The 25,868-nt window shown below is 38.4% G+C and overlaps 2 protein-coding genes and 2 long non-coding RNA genes across 4 annotated transcripts; 2 read left to right on the top strand and 2 right to left on the bottom strand.

Annotated features, from left to right (window-relative positions):
* Positions 1 to 3,563: 3,563 nt before the first annotated feature.
* LOC149105696 (uncharacterized) lies at positions 3,564 to 7,237 on the bottom strand. The gene is made up of 4 exons (XM_089271191.1): positions 6,844 to 7,237; positions 6,275 to 6,401; positions 5,130 to 5,221; positions 3,564 to 5,024 (listed from the first exon to the last, which is right to left on the bottom strand). Exons 1-4 carry the CDS (start codon positions 7,180 to 7,182, stop codon positions 4,365 to 4,367), a joined length of 1,218 nt encoding a protein of 405 aa, XP_089127317.1. The 5' UTR covers positions 7,183 to 7,237; the 3' UTR covers positions 3,564 to 4,364.
* Positions 7,238 to 13,096: 5,859 nt separating this feature from the next.
* LOC110045304 (uncharacterized) lies at positions 13,097 to 25,012 on the top strand. The gene is made up of 4 exons (XM_089271195.1): positions 13,097 to 14,263; positions 20,415 to 20,541; positions 23,819 to 23,910; positions 24,016 to 25,012. The coding sequence occupies exons 1-4, from the start codon at positions 13,925 to 13,927 to the stop codon at positions 24,481 to 24,483; spliced, it is 1,026 nt and encodes a 341-aa protein (XP_089127321.1). The 5' UTR covers positions 13,097 to 13,924; the 3' UTR covers positions 24,484 to 25,012.
* LOC149105697 (uncharacterized) lies at positions 15,533 to 16,334 on the bottom strand. Its single transcript, XR_016201378.1, has 2 exons — positions 16,173 to 16,334; positions 15,533 to 15,748 (listed from the first exon to the last, which is right to left on the bottom strand). It is a non-coding gene; the product is annotated as an uncharacterized LOC149105697 (long non-coding RNA).
* LOC149105698 (uncharacterized) lies at positions 16,431 to 18,246 on the top strand. Its single transcript, XR_016201377.1, has 2 exons — positions 16,431 to 16,650; positions 17,048 to 18,246. It is a non-coding gene; the product is annotated as an uncharacterized LOC149105698 (long non-coding RNA).
* Positions 25,013 to 25,868: the final 856 nt, after the last annotated feature.

Genomic DNA, 25,868 nt, shown 5'->3' on the forward strand with positions numbered 1-25,868 from the left:
TATGGCAAAGATAGCCAAATGATTCTGTATCTCTCAATGAAAACTGTACATACAGAAGCTTGATTAACGTGTCTTTACATCTAGCCAGAAGCATATCACCTAGAATAGGTGATATGCTTCTGATCCAGCCGATGGGGAAAAAAATCCCTATACTAATTGGGGACACTAACAACACTCTCGATTTTAGTTGGTTCTCCGCGCGCCCATTTGTCACGTTATCTGTTGGTACGCGATCTCGTGGGTGTCTTCTTATAACAATCAAATAACAATGTTTCATAACTGATACCTGTAATTTGACCTCTACGTTATTCACGCCACAGTTACGAAGCTTTAATGGCTCTCTTACAGTACAACATTTTATCAATTTCTAGGTTTTTCAGAATTAACTTAAATATCATCAAGAGTAGTCTTAAAGTTATATGAAGTGTTTGATAAATGAAACAACAAGCTTCATGCTTATGCTAATACAGTCAACTCCCGATAACTCGAACCTTGAAGGAAAATGGAAAAAGGTTCGAATTATTGAGTTATCGGGAATTTGGGTTGTCGGGAGTTGAAAACAAATAACCGTAAATAAGGAAAACACCATGTTTACTGTATTACTATTCATACAGTGTACGTTTTAATCAAATTTGATTATAGAGAAGTCTATAGTGAAAATGGAGCAACACATTTCTAAATAATATTACGATATAAATCAGAACGTATTAACGTAATGGGAAACGAAAAAGAAAAAAAAAAGAAAAAAGAAAAAAAGTGCAAAGCAGCAGGAAAAGTCCAGGTTCTGCGAACTTTGCAGTGTTTCTGGTGTTAGATTTAGCCTATCAGCGTTCAACGCCGGGGGTAAAACTCCAAAGTCCTGATGTCACATTCTCGACATGAAAGACATATAACAGCGGCCAGTTTTCTCTTTAGGACCAAAATGAAGATTCATGGTAACAGATTTTGAATGCCATAAAACATAACATGTTAGAGGAAGTGAAATACTTGGCTGAAATTATTTTGACAGTAAACTTTAAATAAGCGGTCTGCATCTCGTTCGCCAGGTGTCGTCAAGTACGCTAACAGTTGTGCCATTCCATACAAAATAATTTAGTGGTTTTTAAATTGAGCGCAGAGTCCTTGAGTTACTTATTGATGGGCGCTAAGCCAACCTTACACGTACTCTTGTCTCTATTTTTGTCTAGTACATATGGACGGACCATTAGCAAAATGATGGGAAAAAAAACAAATAAATAAAAATCATGTAAGGGAGGGTGACTGAAAAAAAAAAAAAAAAAAATCGCGCAAAGAAGAAGCGAAGAAAAAATTTCTGTAGGGTGAATTGCACCGTCGGGCTTATAAACTGTATTCGCCTGAAGGGTAACTTGGCAGTCACTCTATGCTGCAGTTTTAATTTCTTGGTCCTGGTGGAGTCCCCATTCACCTGGTTTTCTCTACAATGAGGAAAACGGATATTTTTTCCTCTCAAGGCTGATACATTTTGTGCGCAACAACCTCATCAAACCCTAACGGATAACCATGGCTTAAAAGTGTTTAAAAAAAAAAAAAAAGCATGTGCTATAAACAGCCATCCTGCTTGATTCGTTTGGAATTAAGCAAGCACATATCATCTTTTGAAAGCCTCGACATATAGAAGTGATTTGACAACTGACATGTATAAATGACGATTGTGGACACAGATGTGCACACCCATGGCGAACCGTAACACTTCCCCTAACATGGCCGCTAAGATCATCGTTGGACAAACGTCGTAATCTAAGACAATCACCTGTGAATGTGTTTGATAACACAACTGATGTGTTTAGTATGGGCTATTTCAATCTATTTTACGTTTTTGACAAAGTAAGCGACGCATTATCATTCAAGTCCAATCGATACATTGAATTTATCGGCTGAAAATCGTGGAAAACGCACCGAAAACGCTTTAATCTTGCAAAATTTTCTGGGAGGTGGGGGGGGGGGGGGGGGGGGAAGGACCGCAGACCCCCTAGCGGAATAGAGCCTTTGGCCCCATATTTGTTACTGGACGCGGCTGCTCACAGAATCTTAGCTAAAACCTTGAATAGCAACCAGATTTACACAAACAATTATCCAGTAGAGGACGCTTTCCTTCCCGAGTCCAATATGGCACATGGCGTTAGTTTCACGAGTTCAACACTTTTTCCTCTCTAACTTTTGATTGGCGCATAGGACAATGCTCAAGTTTAGTCGAGTGATAGAAATAAGGGGTATGGGGTAAACTATGCCTAAAAGGGTATTTTTTTTCGTTTCTTTCTTTCCTTTTTCGACGATTTTTTGATATCGACCAATCAGATTCGTCGATTTGATTGAAATTAATAATTAAGACCACACTTTTTAATCGATTTTGCGTTTGGCCTACCTAGTTCTTACGTGAGCCACCACATGAAAATTACAATTTGCGAGAAAAGAAGAATGGCCAATTTACAAAGGAATCCTAAACTGCTCAAGATTGGGATTGGTTGATTTAAACTACAGCTTTGAATGTGATTGGCTTATAGGGGAATCCTTGCTTGCAATATTTGCCTCATTAGCATCAGCAATTCAGTTTATGATGGAGCTACAAATAAATCAGTTCTGAATATTGGAAGGTCGTAGTACGATTAAACCTGCCAATGAATACGAGCCTGATGTGTTGAATACTTTCTGTGCAACACGGGTTTAAAAACTCAAAATTTTATAAAGAATGTATGACCTCATTAGCGCTTTTGCCACCCAGACATTTTGCAGTTTTTGAAAGACAATATCTCCTTGAATACTACACCCAAAGATCTAAAAATTTCACCGTGTGTTAGGTTTCACTAGCTCTTTAGCTGCCTGGAGTCAATTCATATCTAACAAGTTTCCTTCTGTACGCAAAGCCGTATGCAAGTGTGCAAAAAAGTAAACAATGACTTCAGCATGAATCTCCCTATTGAACTGTCTGATAACAAACTGTCCGATAACAACTTGGGAAGTGAATTAGTGGAAAATAGGATCAAACCAGTCACATTGATTAAGAGCAGAATTAAAGGGTGTATCTTAACTTTTAAATACCGATCAAATGTAGACAAGTCACAACCGAACGTATCTTCTTTAGTTTTAATCTGGAATTTAATCGCCTCAGTGATATCTGAGACGTTTGCTATACATGACATCAATTACATCTACGAGTAAATTGTTTTGTTCATTCGCTACATCAGCTACTCTAGCTATAATTTAAGATAGAATCTTGTAAGAAAACAATCTAAACCGAAGGTTCTTACGTACAGAGGTAACATTTAACAGATCCACAGGTTTAATGAATATTCCTGGGATGGGACAGATACTGTTTGAGCATCATAACTAAAGTCATATTCAGTTCCTCCGCCTGCTCCTTGTTCAACACAAGAAGCGGCGTTAGTTTCTGTTACCCCAATCCCGTGATCAGCTCGTGAACAAGAACTTCCTCCTCCACCAATCATCATCACTGATCCATCACCACCATTTGCAACACCATTTTTTTTAAATAACTGCCGGCAAAATTCTTGGGTTTATTATTAAAGAAGGCAAAGCAACCTAACTTTACAGTATCAACCTAATTTTTATTCCTCGCTACAATTCTTACATTTTCTGTGATTTTCAACTCCCTTTCGGTCTATTTTCCTGATTCTCTGCTCGCCGATATCCAGTCAGATTGGAGAGTTTTGTTATAGTTATGATTTAGAACAGAATTATCTGGCTATCTTTGTCGTATGTACCGGCGAGTATATAATATGTAAATGTTAAAATATCAACTGAAGATTACTCAAAACCGAGCATATCCCTTTTAGTTTCAAGCTGGAATTTATCCGCGAAGGCAATATGTCCAAAGAAATTAAGACGGGTTCCGCTCAAAGTTGAGCAATAAGTGCAAAAATTATTTAATAAAAATCTACTCACAGCACGGTAATATTTTTGAATACTATTTAAAACATCTCACTTTAATTAATTTTAATTTTCTAAGTGACCTGGGGATTAAATTCTCAAGCGTTCTCGAAAAAGTTTACGTCAAACCTCGTAAGAATGCTTAATGCGTGTTATTGTGTTTTGAACTAACGCGAAACGTCCGTTTAATTGAAATAATGATAACTTCAAGTTCAATTTTCTCTCGAGGGGTCAGCTTGAGGGCTTAGGTCTCGATAAATTTTTCTCACCTTTATTCAAAACATTACCATGCTCTGACGTTTTTTTGGTAACTTTATTTTTGCCATTATTGCTCGTATGTTCTGCGGAAATCAACTTAAGTCCTATGCTGTCCATCTGCTAAACTAGCTACTCGATAATAAACGTTTAAGATCTTGTGAAGAAAAATCTAAAGGGAATGCTTTTTAAAACTGGAACATTCAACGGATCCACAGATTTAATGAATATGCCTGGGATGGGACAGAGTCTGTGGCAGCATTATAACCAAAGTCATATTCAGTTTCACTGCTTACGTTGTCCACAAAAGAAGCAGCGTCAGTTTCTGTTATTCCAATCCCGTGATCAGCTCGTGAACAAGAACCTCCTCCTCCACCAATCATCATCACTGATCCATCACCAGCTTGCCAGTCACACCAGAAGCCGATGTTATTGGCGCTTTGGATGTCTCCACCGCACTCAGCCTCTTGAAACCCGTCTGTTGACTTGTACTGACCGCCATATTGAACCGTGCAGCTTCCAAGGCACCGGTCACTGGCCCAAACGCTGCCATTTCTTAAGTCGCCATAACTTGTGATTTTTGATCGGAATGTTTGTCCAGCCAAACAGTTACCCGTGGTCTGTAACAAAGGAGTGTGGCTGGAATCGTCACTGCGCGTGATCTTAAACTCTCTGCCGCTGAGCAACCAAAATGCGGATGAGATCATGTCAGCGTTATTCGACGGGTCTGTTGTTGTTCCCATGGCAACTTCCTGGTCATACCACCATAAGCCGGTGTCCTTCATCCAATTTTTATCATCACTGTTTGAGAATCGGGCTACCAGAGTCCATCCTTGGCCATCATCTGTCATGTGACAGTACACCTAATAAGGGAGTAGCGAGCTTAGTATTCCTTATAAATTATCCGCCAAAAAGTTATGCTTTGCTTTCGTCAAGTTAGCCAATGACGTCTTTTCCATTTTGCTCACCTTGAATGACACGCTCCCATTTGTTAGCAAGTATTGTCCATTTGGTAACGTCTCGCCAGCTTTCTTTTGAGTCTCGTCGCATGAAAAAGCATCTGAAAGATAATGAAAAACGGAATGATTTGACGCTGATATTAACGGCATATTGTTTTGACAGTTTACACAAGAAGTGTGTAAATTTTATTCGTCGGGAAAAAGAAAATAACATGCGACAAAAAATTTAGCACAATATGCCTGTTTGATGGGGAGCTGGGCAATTACCAAAGAAAAAATTACTCAAGAAAAAGTCACAGATGAAAATCGCACAGAAGGAGCCACGAGAAGGAAATGTGACTTAAATTAAAGCAGAACAACAATTATGCTCAAAAAAATTGCCTCTGTCCGTCAAAAACGTAATTCTTGAGCCGCGGACAATTAACAATTATTGGACGATTTTGAGCAAAATATCGTAATTTATCAGTGGCGAGTAGATCAGTTATTTCGCGATGCCGAAGTCTTTGATTTGCGAGACACTGACAAATCACGATATTGTGAGATATCCGATAATTTATGATATTCATATTTAAATTACTCTGAGACAGCCAAGTGAAGCGAACTGCCATTTTTCACACAAGAGCTTGGTTCCTATTACGTATGAGCAGAATATTGAAACAAAACCAATTAGACAGTATTACGCATGAGCAGACTAATCATAGTAGGCAGTTATTTCCAAGTCAAACTGTGGGCTCTCGGTAATGAAAAGGAAGGAAAATGCATCGAACAACAATTTATTTTGCTATGATATCTGATTTCAATATTTGTAATTCGCAACGTTATCAAAAACTAGTTCTTGTCCGCATGCACATAGCATGTTGTAACTCTGCTCCACTGCTGTCAATTCTAACATCTTTCATTACAAGCTCGTCGTGCTTTACATAAAAAAAAATATATATATATATATATTTCTCCTGTCGTGTTATTTTACTCGTGCTAATAAACTGGCCCTGAATTTAAATGATTTAAGTGCGTAGAATAGAATACAGCAGATGTATATATGATTTGCGTTTGTGGAAAAGAAGTTGAAGGTGGCTCAACTTTTTCCGCACACACGAGCTGCCCATACATTTATTTAATTATACAACACTGCAGGTCTCGAAACGTTTTCTTACCAAGTTTGGCTTCACAGTTTTTCCCAATCCAAGGCGCTTTGCATGAACATGAAAATGTTTGTTTCTTGTCGTCTGCTACACAAGAACCACCGTTGAGGCAACCAAGAGATGTGGGATTTTGACAACCCTGATCACACATGTAAAGCGTTTGAATTAGAATTAAGATAGTTCATAAAAAAGAAAATATATCCAGTAAACAAAATTTTTAGGCGATTGGCAGGAAGTTGGTTTTATTATGGACAGTGTCTATTAATTTATGCCTTGACGGCTTTTTGTTCCCGTGCCCCATCTTGTTGCAAAGCTTCTCTTTTTCACTCTCACATACATGTATGCAAAGATCTGAATAACGTATTACTAACTATTTCTGAAAAGTTTTGTTTTTGGAACAAAGGAGCTAGTTAATTTTCCGGTGACCCTTTCACTCGTTCCTACTCTGATCAAAATTATAATATTTATGTCTCCATAAATTATGAGGTTAATATTTGGGTTCAAACGAAACGCAAATTGCTTTTCGAACCCAGGAGACTAAACTTTGTGGAGACTTCTTGAAACAATAAATTGGTAATTACCGTTATGAGCAGAGAAAAAGTCACTCCTTGTTTATCATAAAACTTAGTGTTTTCGTCAATAGCTCCGTGCTTGTTCAGTTCGCAAGTTCCTTTGGTGTTCTTCATGGATGACATCTTGAAATTGGTTGAAGTACACCAAGAATTTCTCAGACAAGAATGGCTGCATGATGTCAGGCTGGGAGACTCAAACCTTTTGACAACATGTCCCTGAAGCTGCTTATTTTGCCGTGTCGTGAAGAATACTGAACGAGAAAGCTTGGAGTCTTCTTCAGCAGCGTAAACAATGACATTCACCATTCCCTGAAAAAGGACAAAGAACAAAACGCTTTTAGCGTCCATTACCTTTTAGCAGAATTCGGCACGGAGTGGAAAAATGAACTGTTCAAATACTCGACTTTGCAAGTTTATTTCATGGAGTGGTTTTGCTGCCGTGTTTTAATTGTGGTGAGGAAGACTCAACGATTGGCTTATTCTTGCAGATTTAATTATTGGGTCCAGGTAGTTGATTGATATTCTATGGCTGTAAATTAAAAAATGCTTTGTCCATTTTGAGTTGTGTTTTTTTTTTTCCTTTCCAAATCTTGGGATAATTATTTTTTCCCAGACAGTCTTTTGCAGCTTGTGATGTGATGTGGTTCCTTTGATTAATTTCAAGAACGACACCAGCAGATGCTTAATATTGACAAAACGGGAACGAAACGAAAGAGCAATTAGTAAAGCTGTATAGACCTTTTCACAGTTTTGGAAGTCATCTTGACTTGCAAGCAACACATGTTAGTAATTAAAGTGTTTGTGTGGGAATCCTATGGCAAATAATTTTCTTTAAAGTCGAATTATGAACAACTGATTAATAGCAAAGTTAATACTAAACAGGATTTTATTGACCAAATTTAAAGGATTTAGCTGTGCTAGAAAGCGTCTAGTTGCGTTTTTAATTAATCTTCCATTGATTTGGCGATAGTTTTTCCGTGAACTTGTTCGCAGCTTATAAGTTCTTGCCACTTCGCGGAAAAAAAAGACTCGTGTAACTTAGTCAGCTCGGTTTCAAATCAGTATCATAGTTCATTATCCTAGAAGCCAGGAAGAGTTGCCAGATTTAGCGTCTAATTCTTACTTTATTAGCATTATTCCGTTCCTGCGCGCTCGAGGCCTTAACTACTCTACAATCGTTTTGCGCCAAGTTGTTAGAAAAAAAAAAATTTCCGTTTTTGTCTATCGGGTTTAATATAGAAGCACAAGTTGAAGCTTGGAACAAAGAGAACTGTTTCGCTTTATTTCAGTAGAGCAAAATTTCAAAAGGCTTAGAAAGACGTTTGTCAAAATTGGAATCTGCTTTTGCAAGGCTCTCTTTTTTCCTTGTTATTGGCCGTGGCACAAGAATACTGTTTCACCGTGGGCTTGACTTTAGTCTTTGGATTTATGGCTGGTAATAAAATGGCGTGAGCCGGTCCTCAGTGTCACGTGAAATTGTCACCTCTGGAGATGAAATGGTCTGTCCAGGGCCACCCTTAAATAAGACGAGCTACGCCTGTTAATCAAGTTCGCTCAGTATTTTCGTCCGCCATATTGAATACTCTAAGTTTAAGACATTTTCCGCTGGCCGACATACCTGACAGTATAAATTCTAAATTAAGTGCGACACAAGTGCGACGTATGAATCCACAATCGCATTCCTGCTACACTTAACTGAATTGAATTCGACACGGCAGAAATGCGACGTATGAACTGGGCCTGAGTTTGTTTGGTAATTTTACTGTGAACCGCCTGGTCGACGATGACAGTTCTGTTGGCGACCGAGATCAAGCTGCGACAAATCACAGTGTTCGTTGTCGTAAGAAAGATTCTCCTTGTGTATGACCGGAGCCTCTAAAGTTAGAATTAGGCAATAAGCGTACACCCAAGGCGGTAAAAACTGTACTCTCCTGACGTCAGATGCTCACAGGAAAGACATTTTGAAATGTATGTCTTTTTACTGGGGGAGGAGCTAGTGGGGCCAAATTGAATATTCACGAAAAGACAGAAACAGATTTTAAATGCTATAAAACATAAGATATCATGAGCAATGAAATACTTGAGAAATTATTTTGCCGGTAAACTTTAAATTTTGCGCCAAAACTTGGTCTTCGGAGTTCGGCAACTCGTTCACCAGGTGTCGTTAGGTAGGATAATAGTTGTGCGTCCCACACAGTGAGAGCTATTCATGGAAGGACATTGTTCGTTCGGCCGGAGAACTTATTGGTGTACAAGTCACAGATGGCGATATTTTGCCAGTATTTTCTTTGCAACTGTGTATTAAGCGTCTAGAGTAAATAAAGCATTGCGTTGTTGTTGTTGTGCCATTCCTTGATCTTAATCTTTGTTAAATTAAATGCAAAATTCTTTAGTTAGCTAGGCACACCTTGGCCTTGTCTTGATTTATGTTAATTACGAAGAAAAGAAGTGACCGGAGGGCGCTCGTACTGTGGGCGCAGTCACTGTATCTAAGGATACTGGTAAGCGAACATGGCGTTATTATTTGTTTATTTTTCTTATTCTCGTTACTTACATCAGTTTAATAATGTACAGATATTGTTAGAAGTCATAACAAGTGAAAACTGGGTTTATTATTGCTAAGATCAACTTCAAAATTCCTCTTATCAGAGCTTTTAATTTCGTCACTCCTCTACTTGGAGGAAGTTGTGTCTATATCAGTAGACATCTTTTTCCAGATTATCAGGCTCGTAATTTTCCTAGCCCCTGCTTAGCACAACACAAGTAACAGAAAATATCAAGAGGCGCAACACTGCGGTCGATGAAAGGGTTTATTCGCTGGATCCTGTAATGTCAATAAGACTGAGTGAAGTCCAATTCGCTCTATTTTCTTACGACTTGGGACTTTCGGCCAACCACGACGGCGACACCAAAGAGAAGGTTACCAAACAAAAGGTTTAATTAGCAGGACAATGTTTCTGCACGTGCGTTTTGAATATTGGTACATTTCTTACCCGTCATCAGCTAAATAACAACGTGAAATGACCAAGTTCCACGTATTTTGGAGAACCTGAACTGCAATGGCTTATTTGATCTTCTTTTGGAACTGAGCCCTATCAAAAATATATTTATTCTGAGCAACTTTTCAGACTGCCAAGCATACTGAACAATTCTACACAGTTGCGACATTCAAAAGTAAAATATAAATCAATTTTTTACAAGAATTCGAAGTTGGCATCACCGTCGTCATTAGGCAGCTTAAGCAAGCCACTACGACGACGGCAACGAGAACGTCACAAAACAAAAGGTTGATGAGCAAAACAATAGCTGTGCACGTGCGTTATAAATCTTTGCACATTTCTTTGCCGGCGTCCTCTGCAAAACAGCAACGTGAAATGACCAAGTTCTGCGTCGTCCACTGAACGTGGACGACGACAGCTTATTTTTCGTATTTCCATTTGAAATTGAATGCTCTCATTGCATATTTAGCCTGCGCACGTTTTTAGAGCCATTGGCGTACCGACAAGTTCTCGAAAATCGCGAATTTCGCGGGTAAAATGTAAATTCTTTTTTTAATAGGCGTCGTCCTCGGCGCCATCGTCGTCACTGCTTAAGCTCCCTATTGCTAAAGCTCGTTAATTATTGCACGGCACGATAGCGCCATTACAGAGCAAGATATACAGTGAAACCTGTATTAAGCGGACACCCTCTATTAAGTGGACACCAGCTGAAGTCCCAAAATTTTCTTCCTGCATTTACTGTAAAATAAACCTGCATTCAGCTGACACCTCTGTTAAGCGCAATACAAATAATAAATGTTATGTTATGTTATGTTGTTAAGCGGACGCGAACACCAATATTAAGCCATTTTGTTGCACAAAATCTGCAATAAGCGGAAATTTTCCTGTGAGCAGTGTTTGATCACACACTGTGTTAAACTGTGTTACCAAAGAGTTAATAATTAACTGATATTATATGGCTCTGTCTCACAAGGACTGGGAACTACCAAATTCACGAATTTGATTTTTGATTTTTGATTTTATTTTATTCCTCCAATTCCTAGCTAATACATAGATATGTAAATCTAACGTAAAGAAAGTAAATAGTAACCGATAGTGCTTTGTAAGGAAGAAAAAAAAAACGCAAAAAACAGAAATTACATCACTTAAATTGATCTTGACAGTCTATTGTGTAAAATCAACAATCATTTACCTGCTGTCTACGATTGGTTGTGCAGTAATAAATTGACCCTAAATTTGACAAAACTAAGTTTCTTAGTTTGATTGGTTGAAATCGATATTGAAAGCGGTCTGGATTTTCCCATCTAGACCGGCATCTAGAGCGGTAATGTTTTGCAGTGAAAACGTTACAAACTAAAATGGAAAATCATTGACTATTTTCATGTAACAATATTTATTTATGGAAGTGCCAAAAAGCATGATAAGAAAAAAGAGTAAAGAGGACGAGCAAACTTTGGCAAAAGGTCGTGTGTACAGACCTCACTGCGTTCGGTCTGTACACACGACCTCGGTCAAGATTCTCCCATACAGACCTCCTGCTTGGTTAATAATTAGCTCTTATTAACCGAGCTAAGGCGGTCTGTATAGGAGAATCTTGACCGAGGTCGCGAGTACAGACCTCACTGCGTTCGGTCTCAGTGTACACACGACCTCGGTCAAGATTCTCCCATACAGACCTCCTGCTTGGTTAATAATTAGCTCTTATTAACCGAGCTAAGGCGGTCTGTATAGGAGAATCTTGACCGAGGTCGCGAGTACAGACCTCACTGCGTTCGGTCTCAGTGTACACACGACCTCGGTCAAGATTCTCCCATACAGACCGACTTAGCTCGGTTAATAAGATGTTTATTATATGGCAAAGAAGAAAACTTTAATTCTTTTAATGTAACTGGTTTGCTGACATTTTGCTCGCGAACGGCGATGAGCTTAACTTAAACCTGCCGAAATTTGCTCGTCCTCTTTACTTTTTTTTAGTCATCAGGCTTTTTGGCACTTCCATAAATGATTGAGAAGAAGATAAAGAAAATGGTGGACATTTTTGTATTTTAGTTCGCTACTTTGTCAACGCAAAATGAAACCGGTCTAGATGGCGGTCTAGGCGGGAAAATCTAGACCGCGGTCAATATCGATTTCAGCCAATAAAATGGTGAATTCGGTAGTTCCCAGTCCTTGTGAGACACAGCCATATAATAAGAGCTAACTGATTGTACAACATATTAAAACCTGTTTTGAACAGACACCCTGTATTAAGCGGACACTATTGAGGGTCCCAACCGGGTGTCCGCTTAATACAGGTTTCATTGTAAAAACTACGGGGCACGTCTCTTTCAATATGTAATGGTAATAGGACGGAGTGGATTCCGATTCGTTCTGTAATAATACGAGTGATAACAAAATCGGACGACCGCGCAATTTTTCTTGCGAGACACAGCGCGTAATCCCAAGCGGGCAAGATAGCGCCATCTTGCCCGCTCGGGTAGCCAATTACAGCGCATGATTTGGTTCATCTCGCCCGCTCAGGCCAGCTCACGTAGTTAGCCATATATTATAATAAGGTCTAGATAGCAGCAGACATGTAAAGATTTTAAGGAAAACGACCACTTTTTTAAGTTTAAAAAACATGTTTCGACAGAACTTCTGTCATCTTCAGTTGAATGAATGATTACAAAGCAAGTTGAATAATAAGTAGGCAAAAATGCTAATTAAGACAAATAGTAACAACAGAACGTGAAAAGGTGTAAATTAAAAGGATAATTTTAGATTTACATGGTGTAATTGCTGATTGAGGCAAGGTAGTTCTTTTTGAATATGGATAGCCTCCTTTATCTTGAGTTGAAAGTTGGTAGTGGCGTGATCTAAAATATGAAAGCAGTCTATTGAACACAATGAGCGACAACGTTCAGAATTCTGAAGATGTTTGAAGATGTGAGAGGCCCTATCAACGGCTAAGTGCTCACGTACGCGTGTGGAAAAATGTCGGGAGGTTTCGCCGACATAACAGGCATTACAGCCCGCACATGTAAACTTATAAACTACACGTGAACGAAGCCCGCCGGGGATAGGGTCTTTCACACCAAAAAGGTTACCTATCTTAAAGGAAGAAAAAACTAATTTGATGTCTAAATCATTACAATAGCGTTTGATTAAGTGCCGAATCTTCTTCTGAGTGATGACAGAAAAATGGCCTATGTACGGCAGCTTAAAGTAAAACGTGGGCGAGGTAGTAAGTGGGTAGCCCCGGGGACAATGATTGCTATTGTAATGATTTAGACATCAAATTAGTTTTTTCTTCCTTTAAGATAGGTAACCTTTTTGGTGTGAAAGGCCCTATCCCCGGCGGGCTTCGTTCACGTGTAGTTTATAAGTTTACATGTGCGGGCTGTAATGCCTGTTATGTCGGCGAAACCTCCCGACATTTTTCCACACGCGTACGTGAGCACTTAGCCGTTGATAGGGCCTCTCACATCTTCAAACATCTTCAGAATTCTGAACGTTGTCGCTCATTGTGTTCAATAGACTGCTTTCATATTTTAGATCACGCCACTACCAGCTTTCAACTCAAGATAAAGGAGGCTATCCATATTCAAAAAGAACTACCTTGCCTCAATCAGCAATTACACCATGTAAATCTAAAATTATCCTTTTAATTTACACCTTTTCACGTTCTGTTGTTACTATTTGTCTTAATTAGCATTTTTGCCTACTTATTATTCAACTTGCTTTGTAATCATTCATTCAACTGAAGATGACAGAAGTTCTGTCGAAACATGTTTTTTAAACTTAAAAAAGTGGTCGTTTTCCTTAAAATCTTTATATTATAATAAGTTCTCCACAACCGCTTTCCCAAAGCTTGTAATTTATAAACAGGCTGATCTCCCATAGCAACACCCTATCTCCACTTTGTTTACGGACAACCAATCACTCACTTCCAAGTATTATATGTACAAGAATAAACCAATCGTCGCGTATTTAACTTCACCACACAATTAAAACAGCGCAGCAAAACCACTCCTTGAAATAAACTTGCAAAGTCAAGCCTCTGAACAGTTTACTTTTCCATTCAGTACCGAATTCTGTTTAATTTAAAGGTAATGGATGCTAAAAGCATTTTGTTCCTTGTCCTGTTTCAAGGAATGGTGAATGTCATTGTTTACGCTGCTGAAGAAGACCACAAACTTTCTCGTTCAGTATTCTTCACGACGCGGCAAAATAAGCAGCTTCAGGGACATGTTGTCAAAAGGTTTGAGTCTCCCAGCCTGACCTCATGCAGCCATTCTTGCCTGACAAATTCCTGGTGTACCTCAACCAATTTCAAGATGCCATCCAAGAAGACCGCCAAAGGAACTTGCGAACTGAACAAGCATGGCACCATTGACGAAAACACCAAGTTTCATGATCAACAAGGAGTCACTTTTTCTTTGTTTTTAAAGGTAATTAGCAATTAGCAATTATCGTAGAATTCCGAAAGTAATGGCCCCTCCGAAAATAACGGCTCCCCGATAGCAACGTTAACTTTTTCTCTTCCTATTGAACCCTCAAAGTAACGATCCCCCGAAAATAGCGCCCACCCGAAAGTACGTAGCGGCTCTTTGAAGAAGTCACTAAAGGAGAAAGTCTCTGTTCTCAACCGCGGGTCATGCAGAAGGAACAGCCTGACTGTAGGACTGAACATTGACTTGAAGTGTTATTTGTGAATTTATCTCGAACTTGACTCAATTTTTCTTCAAACTATGCTTTATAAGGTTAAAGCTGCATTTGCCTAGCAGTAGAATCAAATGATTTACTGTAGGATATATAATATCAAACGCCTTCCAAACTAAAATGTGGCATTCCAATTTGGAAAAATTCCGAAGGGTACTGGTATTTGATGCCGAAAAAATTTGTGTTTCCGAAAGGTTTTGGCTTATTGGAAGGAGAAAGAGAAGTGTTCAGTTGAGTCCGCCAGGGACAATACATCCAATTTCACCAAAATGTACAATTTAATGTAAAAAAGATCGTGCACCCATCGCGCTTTCCTTTTTTGAGAGATTCAGATTTTCTGATCTCCCGGCCCACAACTTATCAGAATAAAACGGTCATCCATCTATGATTCTAAAAGGATTCAGAATTTCTGATCCCCCAAGACTTTAATAGTTTCAAAAAAACTGATCCCCAGTCCGCAACCCGTCAGAGCAAAACAGTCATCTATTTATAATTCTAAATGCATTCAGAATTTCTGATCCCCACCACCTCACGGGACAAAAACGGCTATCTGTTCATGGTTCTAAAAGTATTGCGAATTTCTGATCCCCCTCCCCCACCAAATCTGCTAACATGATAGAAAGAGCTGTCGATTTATAATTCTACAACATTTCAGCATTTCTGATCCCACATGACTTAAAGGGATTCAAAAATTCTGATCCCCCAGTGCATAACTTATCAGAACAAAACGGTCATCTACCCATAATTCTTAAAAGGATTCAGAATTTCTGATCCCCCTTGTCAGGTGACAGGACAGAAATGGCCGTCTATTTATAATTCACAAGAAATTAACTAGATGTCTGATAGCTAAAAAGTAACGATTGGATAGTAACTTTAAACACATAACAGACAAAAGGATCACAGAGTAAAGGGCATCAGAAAAGTACACAAATGAAATATTCACAGCTAGGTCATTATTAATAACGATTTGAAACCACGCCAAAGGATCGAGACAAAAATTGCAGTTTCATTTCGGACAGTGAAAGGTTTTATTTTCAATTCAAAAAGATATGAATTTAGGCTCCAGAATTACGAGCTGTTGTTTAAAGTCCACATCAAAGATAACAAGAATTTTAATCAGGACTCAGCTGCCGTCTGCGCCACCTCCGTTTTCTACTTTAATGTGTTCGTTTCGGATTGAGGGCCGCTATTCTTTCCTTTTTTTCCCCTCTGCTCTGCAATGAAGCAATTGAAGCTAAATATTCTTATAAATAGCGCTAGAGTTAACATTGTTTTTCATTAATCAATTGATCGGGAGTGTATTCTTTTGTAAAGAATAGTGAGCAGTATGTAGGCAATGCGGTAGTGAAGTGTATCGAACGTGATCTGTAGCTTCAAATCAATTCAGTGTAAACTTTAAGTTACCTCTTCAAAAAGCACACTAACAAGCTATTATGCAAGCATTTCATACATAGGAAATGCGTGTGAATAATTTCTTCGTTACGGGTGCTAATAAAATCAGGAGAACAAACGTTTTTCTTGTGTTTCAGTGATCGCGAAATAAATATAACAACGAAATTTCTTCAGCCACAACATTGATTTCGATTCAAAGATTGAGCAGCTAACTGTAATGTTGAGCAACAATTATGATATACTTACTTTTCTGCGACTTGCCTTTCTTTCACCGAAGCAACCAAGATACTCATTTGAACTTGGACAAATCATTCCATGCTTCTTGCTGCTATTGACAATGTTGGATTCGAAATTGCGCGCAAATAACCGACTCCTTTGGAAAGGGAATCTGCTGGTCAAAAGTATTCATTTATCAGATTGACCGAAGGATTATGGGATCGGACGGAAACACCAAAATGGCGGGCAAAGGTCGTGGTCAATGTTGTTACGATTCGATAACAAAGCTCTCTGTTATTATATAACCTTGCTCTACGTTGGAAAGCAGTCACAAATTGTTTACAGATGTCCGTTGTTATTCCAGTTGAGTCAAATCCCAGTAAAGGTGGAAAAGTATGAAGTTTCGTCGGCAAAACAGTGTGGCAATCAAACTATTTGCCAGCAGCTGGCGGTTTCTCTTACACTCGTCAGGTTTACAGAAAGGTTATGGTTCCTGCAGCTTTCCAAGGTAAACTAATTTTCTTGCATAATTTGTGACGGTTCTTAAAATACTGGAAACGTTCTGGCCGGTTAAATTGATCGTGGAAGATTACAGAAGATGCAGATGCTTTAACACACTGTTAAGTCTTGTTGATTTCGTGAATACAAATGTTCATTTCCTAAAGGAGTTATGAAAGCAACTGTATTCAACGCAACAATATACGAACAATTTCGTGTTGGGAAAATCGTTCATTGTAAAAGTACAATAAGTGCAATAAATGTGAGCTCTCTCATGTAGTTTACATATACTTCTTATAAATCTAGTGTATATCTTGTCTAGGATCAACTGGGCATACATATGTAGTATACAACACCTAAAACACAAGATATCAAAAAGCAACATCCTTCACCTTTTTGATTTTCAGGTTGATGGTGGTGCTCTTGAGGTTATGTTAGATGTGCATATTACATTATCAAGACCATTTGTTTGCCACTTATTACTTGAGTTGCAAAAGACTGATGTTATTTTCATTAGGGTGGTTGAAGTTCTCTTTAATTGGGCAGTGTTCCAAAGGTCCTTTATAATTTGGCATTTCTTTATGCAAATAGAGGTTATTTAGAACAGCAGATATAATTCACAGCTAGGTTACGGAAAATTACTTTTAACCACTTCCAGACCTTTGTACATAAGTCTTGCCATAATTTGAAAAACCCATGATTCATGGATAAAATTAATTGAAAAAAATACTTTCATGAAGAAATTACTGTAATTGAAATTTGAAATTAATGTCAAGAATATTTTGTGCTTTTCCGGTCATGAAATCTGTTTACATTTCATGAAAATTTACTGAAGAATGTAAACATTTACTAGACTCCAATTTAAGTAGCTGAGAAGTGTTTCAAACAGGATTTTAGAAAGATATATGTTAAATTTAAGTAAGTTTTGTGATAAATCGCAACATAATGGAAACTCATTTCCAGCCAGATTTTGTCCTCCTTTTGCATCTGGATGTGCTTGGTTTTTGGTATTAAATTTTAATGTACAACTGTAGCAGGTTTAAATATGACTATTAGTTATTTATACATTTTCCTATGTAAATACAGAGATTTCACTTAGCTTTAGGATTTGAAGAGCAGTTATCAAAGATCCATATAAAATGAATAATGAAGAGTTTTCAATAGTTAGCTATAGTTTCACCACCTGTGACTAAGAAAGCTTTTGGTTAGGTAAATATTAAAGTGCTGCATGTACATGAGTGATGGATAATTTTTTAGATTTTACTGTCTCTGGGTTTTGGGTAGGTTATCACAGTGCGATATGAGTGATGGGTAGTTTTCAGATAGGCTATCTTTTTACTAGATAGGATAGTGTTTTATTGTTCAATGTAAGGACTAGTCTTCAGAAAGCCTAGGTTTTGGCTTACTACATTAGTGGTGGTTTTTGGATAGACAAGTTAGTGGATAGATAGGCCATCTAAGTATCTGTTGACTATCTACACAGGAAGCTAGTTTTTAGCTAGTCAATCTATTTCCTAACTATCTGATAGATAGATATTAGTTAGCTTTAAGCCATGTCAAAGATAGCTATCCTCTATCTACAAAACCTCTTGGATAGAAAAAAGAATAGAGATTTGCATCCCTCAACCAGGAATGAGATAGTTGCAAGCAGCATGAAGTTAGTAATAAACTAGTAATAAGATATGATTGTTTTTGGGAGGGCTTCTTTAACTGAGGACAGCAAACTATTGCCAGCTACCAGGAAACATCTCCAAGATGAATATGCCAAATTAAAAAAGAAAGAATAGAATTGCTTGTAGCATTAGCTACAATACTTGCATCCATATCTGTCAGGTCTTTATAAAAACAATTTTACCCACACTCTTCTCCTTTGAGCATGGTTAAACTGGTTGCGTAACTGAAGTGTGAATGAACTGGTAGCCCACTCAAAAAGTTAGATTGAAGATGTAAAAACGTGTTGGGCAAAGCTAAAGTCCATGGCCTCTGCTATATGACAACAGGTTTTTGGAGGACACTGTATACATGTATGTAGAGTACATTGACCCACTTAAATGTATCAACTGCAAATTTAAATGTTCATGTATATTGCAGTCTTAAATTGTCATCCCTGTAATGTACTGTAGTGTTCCTGAACACTATTTTTGTTTTATAACAGTGAGGTGCCTTGTTTCCATGTTAAACAGAAATTGTTAGAAATTTTTCTTTCACATAAGGTGGGCAAATTCTGACAGAGAAAGTGGAGTCTGCATTTATGCCTACAGTTGTGCAGTTTGAGTAATCTTACTGTTTTGATCAATTCTGAACTTTCCTATCCTCTTAGGTACTGTTTGATATTGTTTTTTTAAACTTACAGCTACTGTAATTTTGAAGTGCATAGATCATTCTAATACAATGTGTGATGTTTACAGTTACTTATATTAATAGACTGCTGTGAAGAAAATTGTTCTTCATCACTCTCTCAGTATAATCTGAGTGTATGGAATCTGTTAAGAATTATGCTATATTTGTGTAAAATTTCTAATTGAATATTGTTATGAAGAAAAAATATTTTGATTAGACATTGTTCAGGCAGGCAGCAAGATCTAAACCCTGTCTTCAGTGTTATGATTTAATGTGGCTACATTGGATGTAACACTGGCTTTGCAGGGGATCAGAAATTCTGAACCCTTTCTAGAGTTCTTTGGGGGATCAGAAATTCTGAACCCTTTCTAGTGTTCTTTGGGGGATCAGAAATTCTGAACCCTTTCTAGTGTTCTTTGGGGGATCAGAAATTCTGAACCTTTTCTAATGTTCTTTGGGAGATCAGAAATTCTGAACCCTTTCTAGTGTTCTTTGGGGGATCGGAAATTTTGAATCCTCTCTTGTGTTGTTTGGGGGATCAGAAATTTTGAATCGTTTTCTATGGAGGTACCTCTCGAGACAAGAAATTCAAAAAAATCATTTGGTTTCTTATGCGTGACTTAAACATTACATTTCAGTTCAAATAAAGAATAGGAAATTGCTCGGAAGAATTTTTTCATTCCTTGCAAACAGGGAAACTTTTCCTCTGAGTTTTAACACCAGTTTAAGATTCTTAGTATATTGCAAATATCGTCTTTGGAATTAAATGGCAATCATAGATTTCCGTCTAAGCTCTACGTTTCACTTTAGGCCAATTTTGCACTCATTTCCAACGAAACTTCCAAGCCTGCAACGTAAAAATAACTTTTCTCCGAGATAGGTTTCTATTTTACACCGAAAAAGTAGCCATTTTTGAAGTGGTTCTCAGTATTTACTCTGAATTTTATCAAATTGGAACACCACATTTTAGTTTGGAAGGCGTTATCAGTTGCATTGCGGTATAATGGGAACATTATACTTTGGATTCGCCCTCAGTACCAACCGGTTTAGGCCCTTTTTTTGTTTATACGGCTGCTTTGTTTAAATGACGATAAAAATCTTTGATCAAAGTATTAAATGTCGGAAGAAACACACTAATATTTTCCAAGGCTGGAACTGGCATCAATGAACGGCTGAAATTGCGTCTTTTTTTATCCCAAATTGGATCACTGGAATATTATTCAGCACACTATAGTCGTCGAAATAAACCTCTCTTTATACAGTTACGTTAGCAATTTTTGTACGTTAGCGAGGGCAAACAACGAAGCTTGCACCAATTCTTTGCTTACTGAATGAAAATTGTTTTAGCATGTATATTCTTCCTCACTCAACTTTAAGCTGTCTGTTTTTTTGTTTTTTTTCTTTCTAATTCAAACGCTTTACATGTTTTAACAGGGTTGTCAAAATCCCACATCTCTTGGTTGCCTCAACGGTGGTTCTTGTGTAGCAGACGACAAGAAACAAACATTTTCATGTTTGTGTAAAGCGCCTTGGATTGGGAAAAACTGTGAAGCCAAACTTGGTAAGAAAATGTTTCAAGAACTGCAATGATGTATTTTTAAATGAATTTATATTTGTACACCACATCCTGTCGAATGATTTCCACATCTAGTTACTCTCTCTAAAATAGGACGCCGTTTACGTTCCGAAAAGAGACCGATAGTGTTGTATGGAGCCACTAAGGTTTTAATTTGCATGTTCGTAACACTATAATTAGGTAGACTGTTGACGCTATCGATGGTCTTTAACATGGGATTTCCACTGTGGCATTATCTAACAAGCGGTCAACGAGAAGTTAAGTGACTACTAGGTGCGTAAAATGATATAAAAGAGTAAAATGTTTGGGCAGCGAAAAAAGTTGAGCCACAACTTTTCCACAAACGCAAATTAATCAGTCGTACATCTCGTTTATTCTATGTTATTTTAATTAGCGAAAACTAATTAATACATTTCACAACGAATATTAACGCCAGAAAAAACGAAATTTCGATGTCACCTTGACATCACTTATCAAGGAATAAGAAAGGCAACGGTAAGTTATAAGTTAAACAATAATTGATCAGAATGAAAATTTGGAGTGCGCTGCGGGTGCTAATTACAAAACATTGACAAATGTCAAACAAATTTAAGACTTTGGCACGAATAGAGGCTAATTAGTTGTTCAGTTCAGGTTTTCGTCTACAAATAAACAACCTCTGGTAGATCAGACAATGCAGATTTCCTTTGCTTCTCTTTAGGACTGAAAATTTGCCGCAAAGTTCAGTGATCTCGGCGCGCGTTATACTTTTCTTGTAAATACTTCCCAATGGCAGATGACTTGTGCTGTTTAAGGCGTTCATGTAGATGGCGGCGATGTATATGATATATTCTGTATTAAAAGGAAACAGGAGCTGAACACCCAGCCGAACTCTATTCGTGCAAAAGTCTTTGACATTTCTCTTTGTTTTTAATTGGCACCCGTATGACGCTTAATGTTTATTCTGATCCTAACTCACGCGTAAACCTGTCGTGATCACATCTCTTCTGTACATATACCAACAAAACTTAACACTCTTTTTATTTGTAACTGGATAATAATTTCAGATGAAGATGACATCTAAAGGTTTTCTTTTTTTCTTATTTTACCACTAAAATTCAGGCGCCGTTTATCGACAGGCGTCTTAACTTGCAATTTAGGATATTAGAGTTGCAAGAATGAGACAGAGTTAGAAAAAGCTGTGGAATGGGGGGGGGGGGGGAACAGGGGGGTCAGAACCTCCGCCTCCCGTACCCTGCTCTACCGCTTCCCGCCCTTTTCCGTGCTGCTCCCGTCCCCTGTAAATTGGTAGAGTCAAAACACATCCTAGTCATTTAGCTTCGCAATTCTTAAGCATTTTCTTTGTTTTTAAATAATTTAACAAGATTACCACTGTCATATGTTTCAATTCAATGAAGTTTTAACCTACTTGTTTATCTTCTTTGAGTTTCTCCATTTCAGTCCATTTTCACCGGCTCTTCAGATTTGTTTCTGAAATACGTTTTCAGTGACAACGGTCTCAAAAGTTAATTCTAAATTGTCTCGTGTTCTCATAAACTATACGCATTTCCAGTAACCAGTCCGGCATTTATTGGGATCAGACAATTAAATCACGGAAGTAGGATTTGACGAAATTGCAGCCAAACGTCCTAGGCGGATTTCACATATGCGTATTTATTATTCGGGAAATCTAAAAGAAGTCTTCCATGTGCCTAGGTGGGCGCACTGGTCTCCTTCTGCTCCAAATGGTCGTTAGACCTGTTAAGTCTCCTTCCTCTTCTGAGTCGGGAGGGATTTCGTGATTTTCTCCAATTTCATCAAATTCCATATCACGTTCTCCTCGGCAGTCTGAAAGGATCTTGCAGAACGTTTCTTCAGCAAGTTGCAAGCAGCTATCAAATAGTCTTACGGCTCCCTTGCCTATTTCACAAAAGATATCACTTTTCTTGCAAGATGTAAGTGCTCCTTCGCCAGCTGTTTCGAAGATAAATGAACTTTCGTCCATGACAACATATTCAGTGCCAAAGATATCATTTTGTTCCATTTCGCTTGAAATGAATATAGAGAAAACATTGGATCTTCCACTAATGGTATATATTCCAGTGTGTGGTAGACGTCATTTCCATCTTCGCGTTCAGGTACGGCATCTAAGTCACAAATATCACTGTTACCTGCTGCAGATAACTGGTTCTGTGTTGTCTGTGTTGGTGTATCGGTTTTCCGTGTAGACCGTGTAGAACTGACTGATTTAAACAGTTCTTGGACTGTCGCTTCAGCTAGATCATGGCTTGTTTCATCGGCCTCCGTGTCTAAATTGACTGATGTATACATGTAGAACGGAAGAGTACCGGCTTTGTCCTTGGTAAAGGAATTTCTTGCGGACTGTTGCCTAATCCCCCGACCAAATTCATTCCTCCAATCGTTAAAGAGTTTGACGTCCTCTTTGTTTAGGCAAGTATTTGGTTCTTGTGGAACTTGGAGCAAATCTTCATATTAATATTTGACACTATAGTCAGATGGCAACTCATAATACCATCTCATATTTCACCGGAAGTAGGCCTGTTTTTTGATCCAATCGCAAATTTTCGTTTGCTCGTTTGCTCAGAAGTCTCAGAAGTGACTGAGAAGACGTCAAATATATTTTGAGTTCTTGTTTTTGAAAGTATCCTAACGCATCGTTGAACTAAAAAAAAGTTGCGTTTCGTATTTCTCTCCTGCTTCCCGCCCACTTAGAACTCCCGCATCCCACCCTTTCTGCTCCCGCCTCCCGTACCCCTCCCGCCCCCTATTCTCCCGGGCTCCCACCCCCCTGTCTCCCTTCTCCCCTCCCACTGAATAGCACTAGTTCTTTGTTCTTTTTATAAGTTTGCGAAATCTTTATTACGAATATTTAAGCAAACGTAATTGTCTATGGCTAAATAGTGTAATATAAAACCAAAACGCCTTCTTAGCAATGCATCGCCATTGGGGCAGGTAACTTTTCGGACCACAATTTCTTTTCAGCTTAAGGTCTCGCTGGAGTGTTTTTTTCCCGCTTTTTCGCCATGTTTCTTTCTCGTAGCTGATTTTCTTCGATTGCTTTCTGTCGCTTTCCTCTTGTAGAAGAATTATTTTGGTAATTGTTATCCTTTAAGAAATCTAGTGGTCAATTTTTTGTCTGATTTATGTCGCTTTCGATTCTTTCTCCTGAAATTTAAGCGCTGCTTGTGAAAACTATAACAATTTCAAAAAAACATGCATATAATAAGGTCATCAAATCTTTACGTTTTTCATTATCTTTCAGATCCTTTTTCATGCGATGAGACTCAAAAGAAAGCTGGCGAGACGTTACCAAATGGACAATACTTGCTAACAAATGGGAGCGTGTCATTCAAGGTAAGCAAAATGGAGAAGACGTCACTCGCTAACTTGACGAAGGCAAAGGACAACTTTTTAACGGATAATTTATAAGGAATACTAAACTCGCTACTCCCTTATTAGGTGTACTGTCACATGACACATGATGACAAAGGATGGACTCTGGTCGCCCGATTCTCAAACAGTGACGATAAAAACTGGATGAATGACACCGGTCTATGGTGGTATGACAAGCAAGTTGCCGTGGTAACAACAACAGACCGGTCGAATAACACTGACATGATTTCACCCGCATTTTGGTTGGTTAGCGGCAGAGAGTTTAAGATCACGCGCAGTGATGACCCCAGTCACACTCCTCTGTTACAGACCACAGGTAACTGTTTGGCTGGACAAACGTTCCGATCAAAAATCACCAGTTATGGCGACTTTAGAAATGGCAAAGTTTGGGCCAGTGACCAGTGCCTGGGAAGCTGCACATTTCAATATGGCGGTCAGTACAAGTCAACAGACGGGTTTCAACAGGCTGAGTGCAGTGCAAACATCCAACGCACCAGCAACATCGGCTTCTGGTGTGACTGGCAATCTGATTGATCAGTGATGATGATTGGTGGAGGAGGAAATGCTTGTTCACGTGCTGATCACGGGATTGGAATAACAGAAACTGGCGCTGCTTCTTTTGTGGAGGCTGGAAAAGCCGAGACTGAATATGACTTTGGTTATGATGGTGAAACAAAAAACCCTCCATCTCAGTCTTATTCATTAAACCTGTGGATCCGTTGATCCCTAATAAGTCTTTCAGGAACATTCCCTGTAGATTTTTTTACCACAGAATATCTCAACATTACTTATTGTATTATATCCAGTAGCCACTGTAGCGAACCAACCGATTTAGATTTCCTCGAAGATCTTGCCTTCTTCATGCATAACAAAAGGTCGATGCAATTGCAAAGAAAATTTAGCGTTAATTTTCAGATTAAAACAGAAAGCTCGACTCGCAGTTGTGATTTACTTTCAGTTGATATTAGAAAAAGAAAAAATAAGATACTAAATCTGACAAATATCACAATGATAACCAGATGAGTCTAGTTGCCCTCAATAAAAACCGTAGCAAAACTCTTAAGTCTAATTGGTTTTCTCTTTTCCCTATTTAAGCATTAATCGTATTTACCATATACTTAACATCACTCTCGATTCTGATTGGTTCTCTGGGCGTCTATTTCTCACGTTATCTATTGGCACGCGATCTCGTAGGTGGTTTTCAAACAATAACTTTTCGTAGAGGTGTTTGACTGGTTGTCCGTTAATAAAGCGGGGACTGGGTGTTGCTGTGAGAGATCGCCCTGTAAAAGTTGCGGGGCAGCTGTGGCGGAGAGCTCGTAACTCCGCAGGTAACCCGCTCGATGATATCCTGGTGACAGTGATAGAGGCACATTTGCTCAGAGAGACTTGTGCCAACGCGAGAAGATGCGACACCTGTATAAATACCATACAATTATTTCTTTCGGAAACAACCGTAACTCGTGTTATTTTCACATCGTTCTACACACGCGCGCTCGCACACTTAAGAGGCTGTCTCTGTAAAAACGGACCACTGATTTTACTTCGAAAATTCGATTTTTCTCGTAAGCTGGGATTTCAAAGCCTTTACCTAATAAATCACTAAAATGAATGTTATTTGATTAAAAATTCTAATCGAAGTTTTCGAGGATCGACTGAAGTTCGGTCCGCTCGACACAAGTTGATTGCCTACCGAAACTGGAAAAATAGCACACATTGCCGGCGCTATAAAAAAACTCAATATTCGCTCAAAAGTCCCAATTTTTTTTTCTCAACTACAGATATATCATAGCAGTTTGTTTAGCCATGTTGCAATTATAATTCAATATTGTTCCTTCAACGGTTAAAACAAGATTTTCTACCCGTTAAATCGAGTTTTGAACCAAATGCGAAAATAGCTCTACTTTGAAGGCGCGTTT

This window comes from Orbicella faveolata, unplaced genomic scaffold (assembly GCF_042242905.1).
Source record: "Orbicella faveolata isolate gen_17 unplaced genomic scaffold, um_ofav_v1 contig_34, whole genome shotgun sequence".
NCBI classification, from domain to species: Eukaryota; Metazoa; Cnidaria; class Anthozoa; order Scleractinia; family Merulinidae; genus Orbicella; species Orbicella faveolata.

Coding starts and splice junctions, on each gene's coding strand:
- LOC149105696 (XM_089271191.1), bottom strand. CDS start 7,182: ATGGACGCTAAAAGCGTTTTGTTCTTTGTCCTTTTTCAGGGAATGGTG. Junction 6,402..6,843: donor CTTTTTCTCTGCTCATAACG/GTAATTACCAAT, acceptor ATGTGTGATCAG/GGTTGTCAAAATCCCACATC. Junction 5,025..5,129: donor ATGGGAGCGTGTCATTCAAG/GTGAGCAAAATG, acceptor CTCCCTTATTAG/GTGTACTGTCACATGACAGA.
- LOC110045304 (XM_089271195.1), top strand. CDS start 13,925: ATGGATGCTAAAAGCATTTTGTTCCTTGTCCTGTTTCAAGGAATGGTG. Junction 14,264..20,414: donor CTTTTTCTTTGTTTTTAAAG/GTAATTAGCAAT, acceptor ATGTTTTAACAG/GGTTGTCAAAATCCCACATC. Junction 20,542..23,818: donor AAACTGTGAAGCCAAACTTG/GTAAGAAAATGT, acceptor ATTATCTTTCAG/ATCCTTTTTCATGCGATGAG.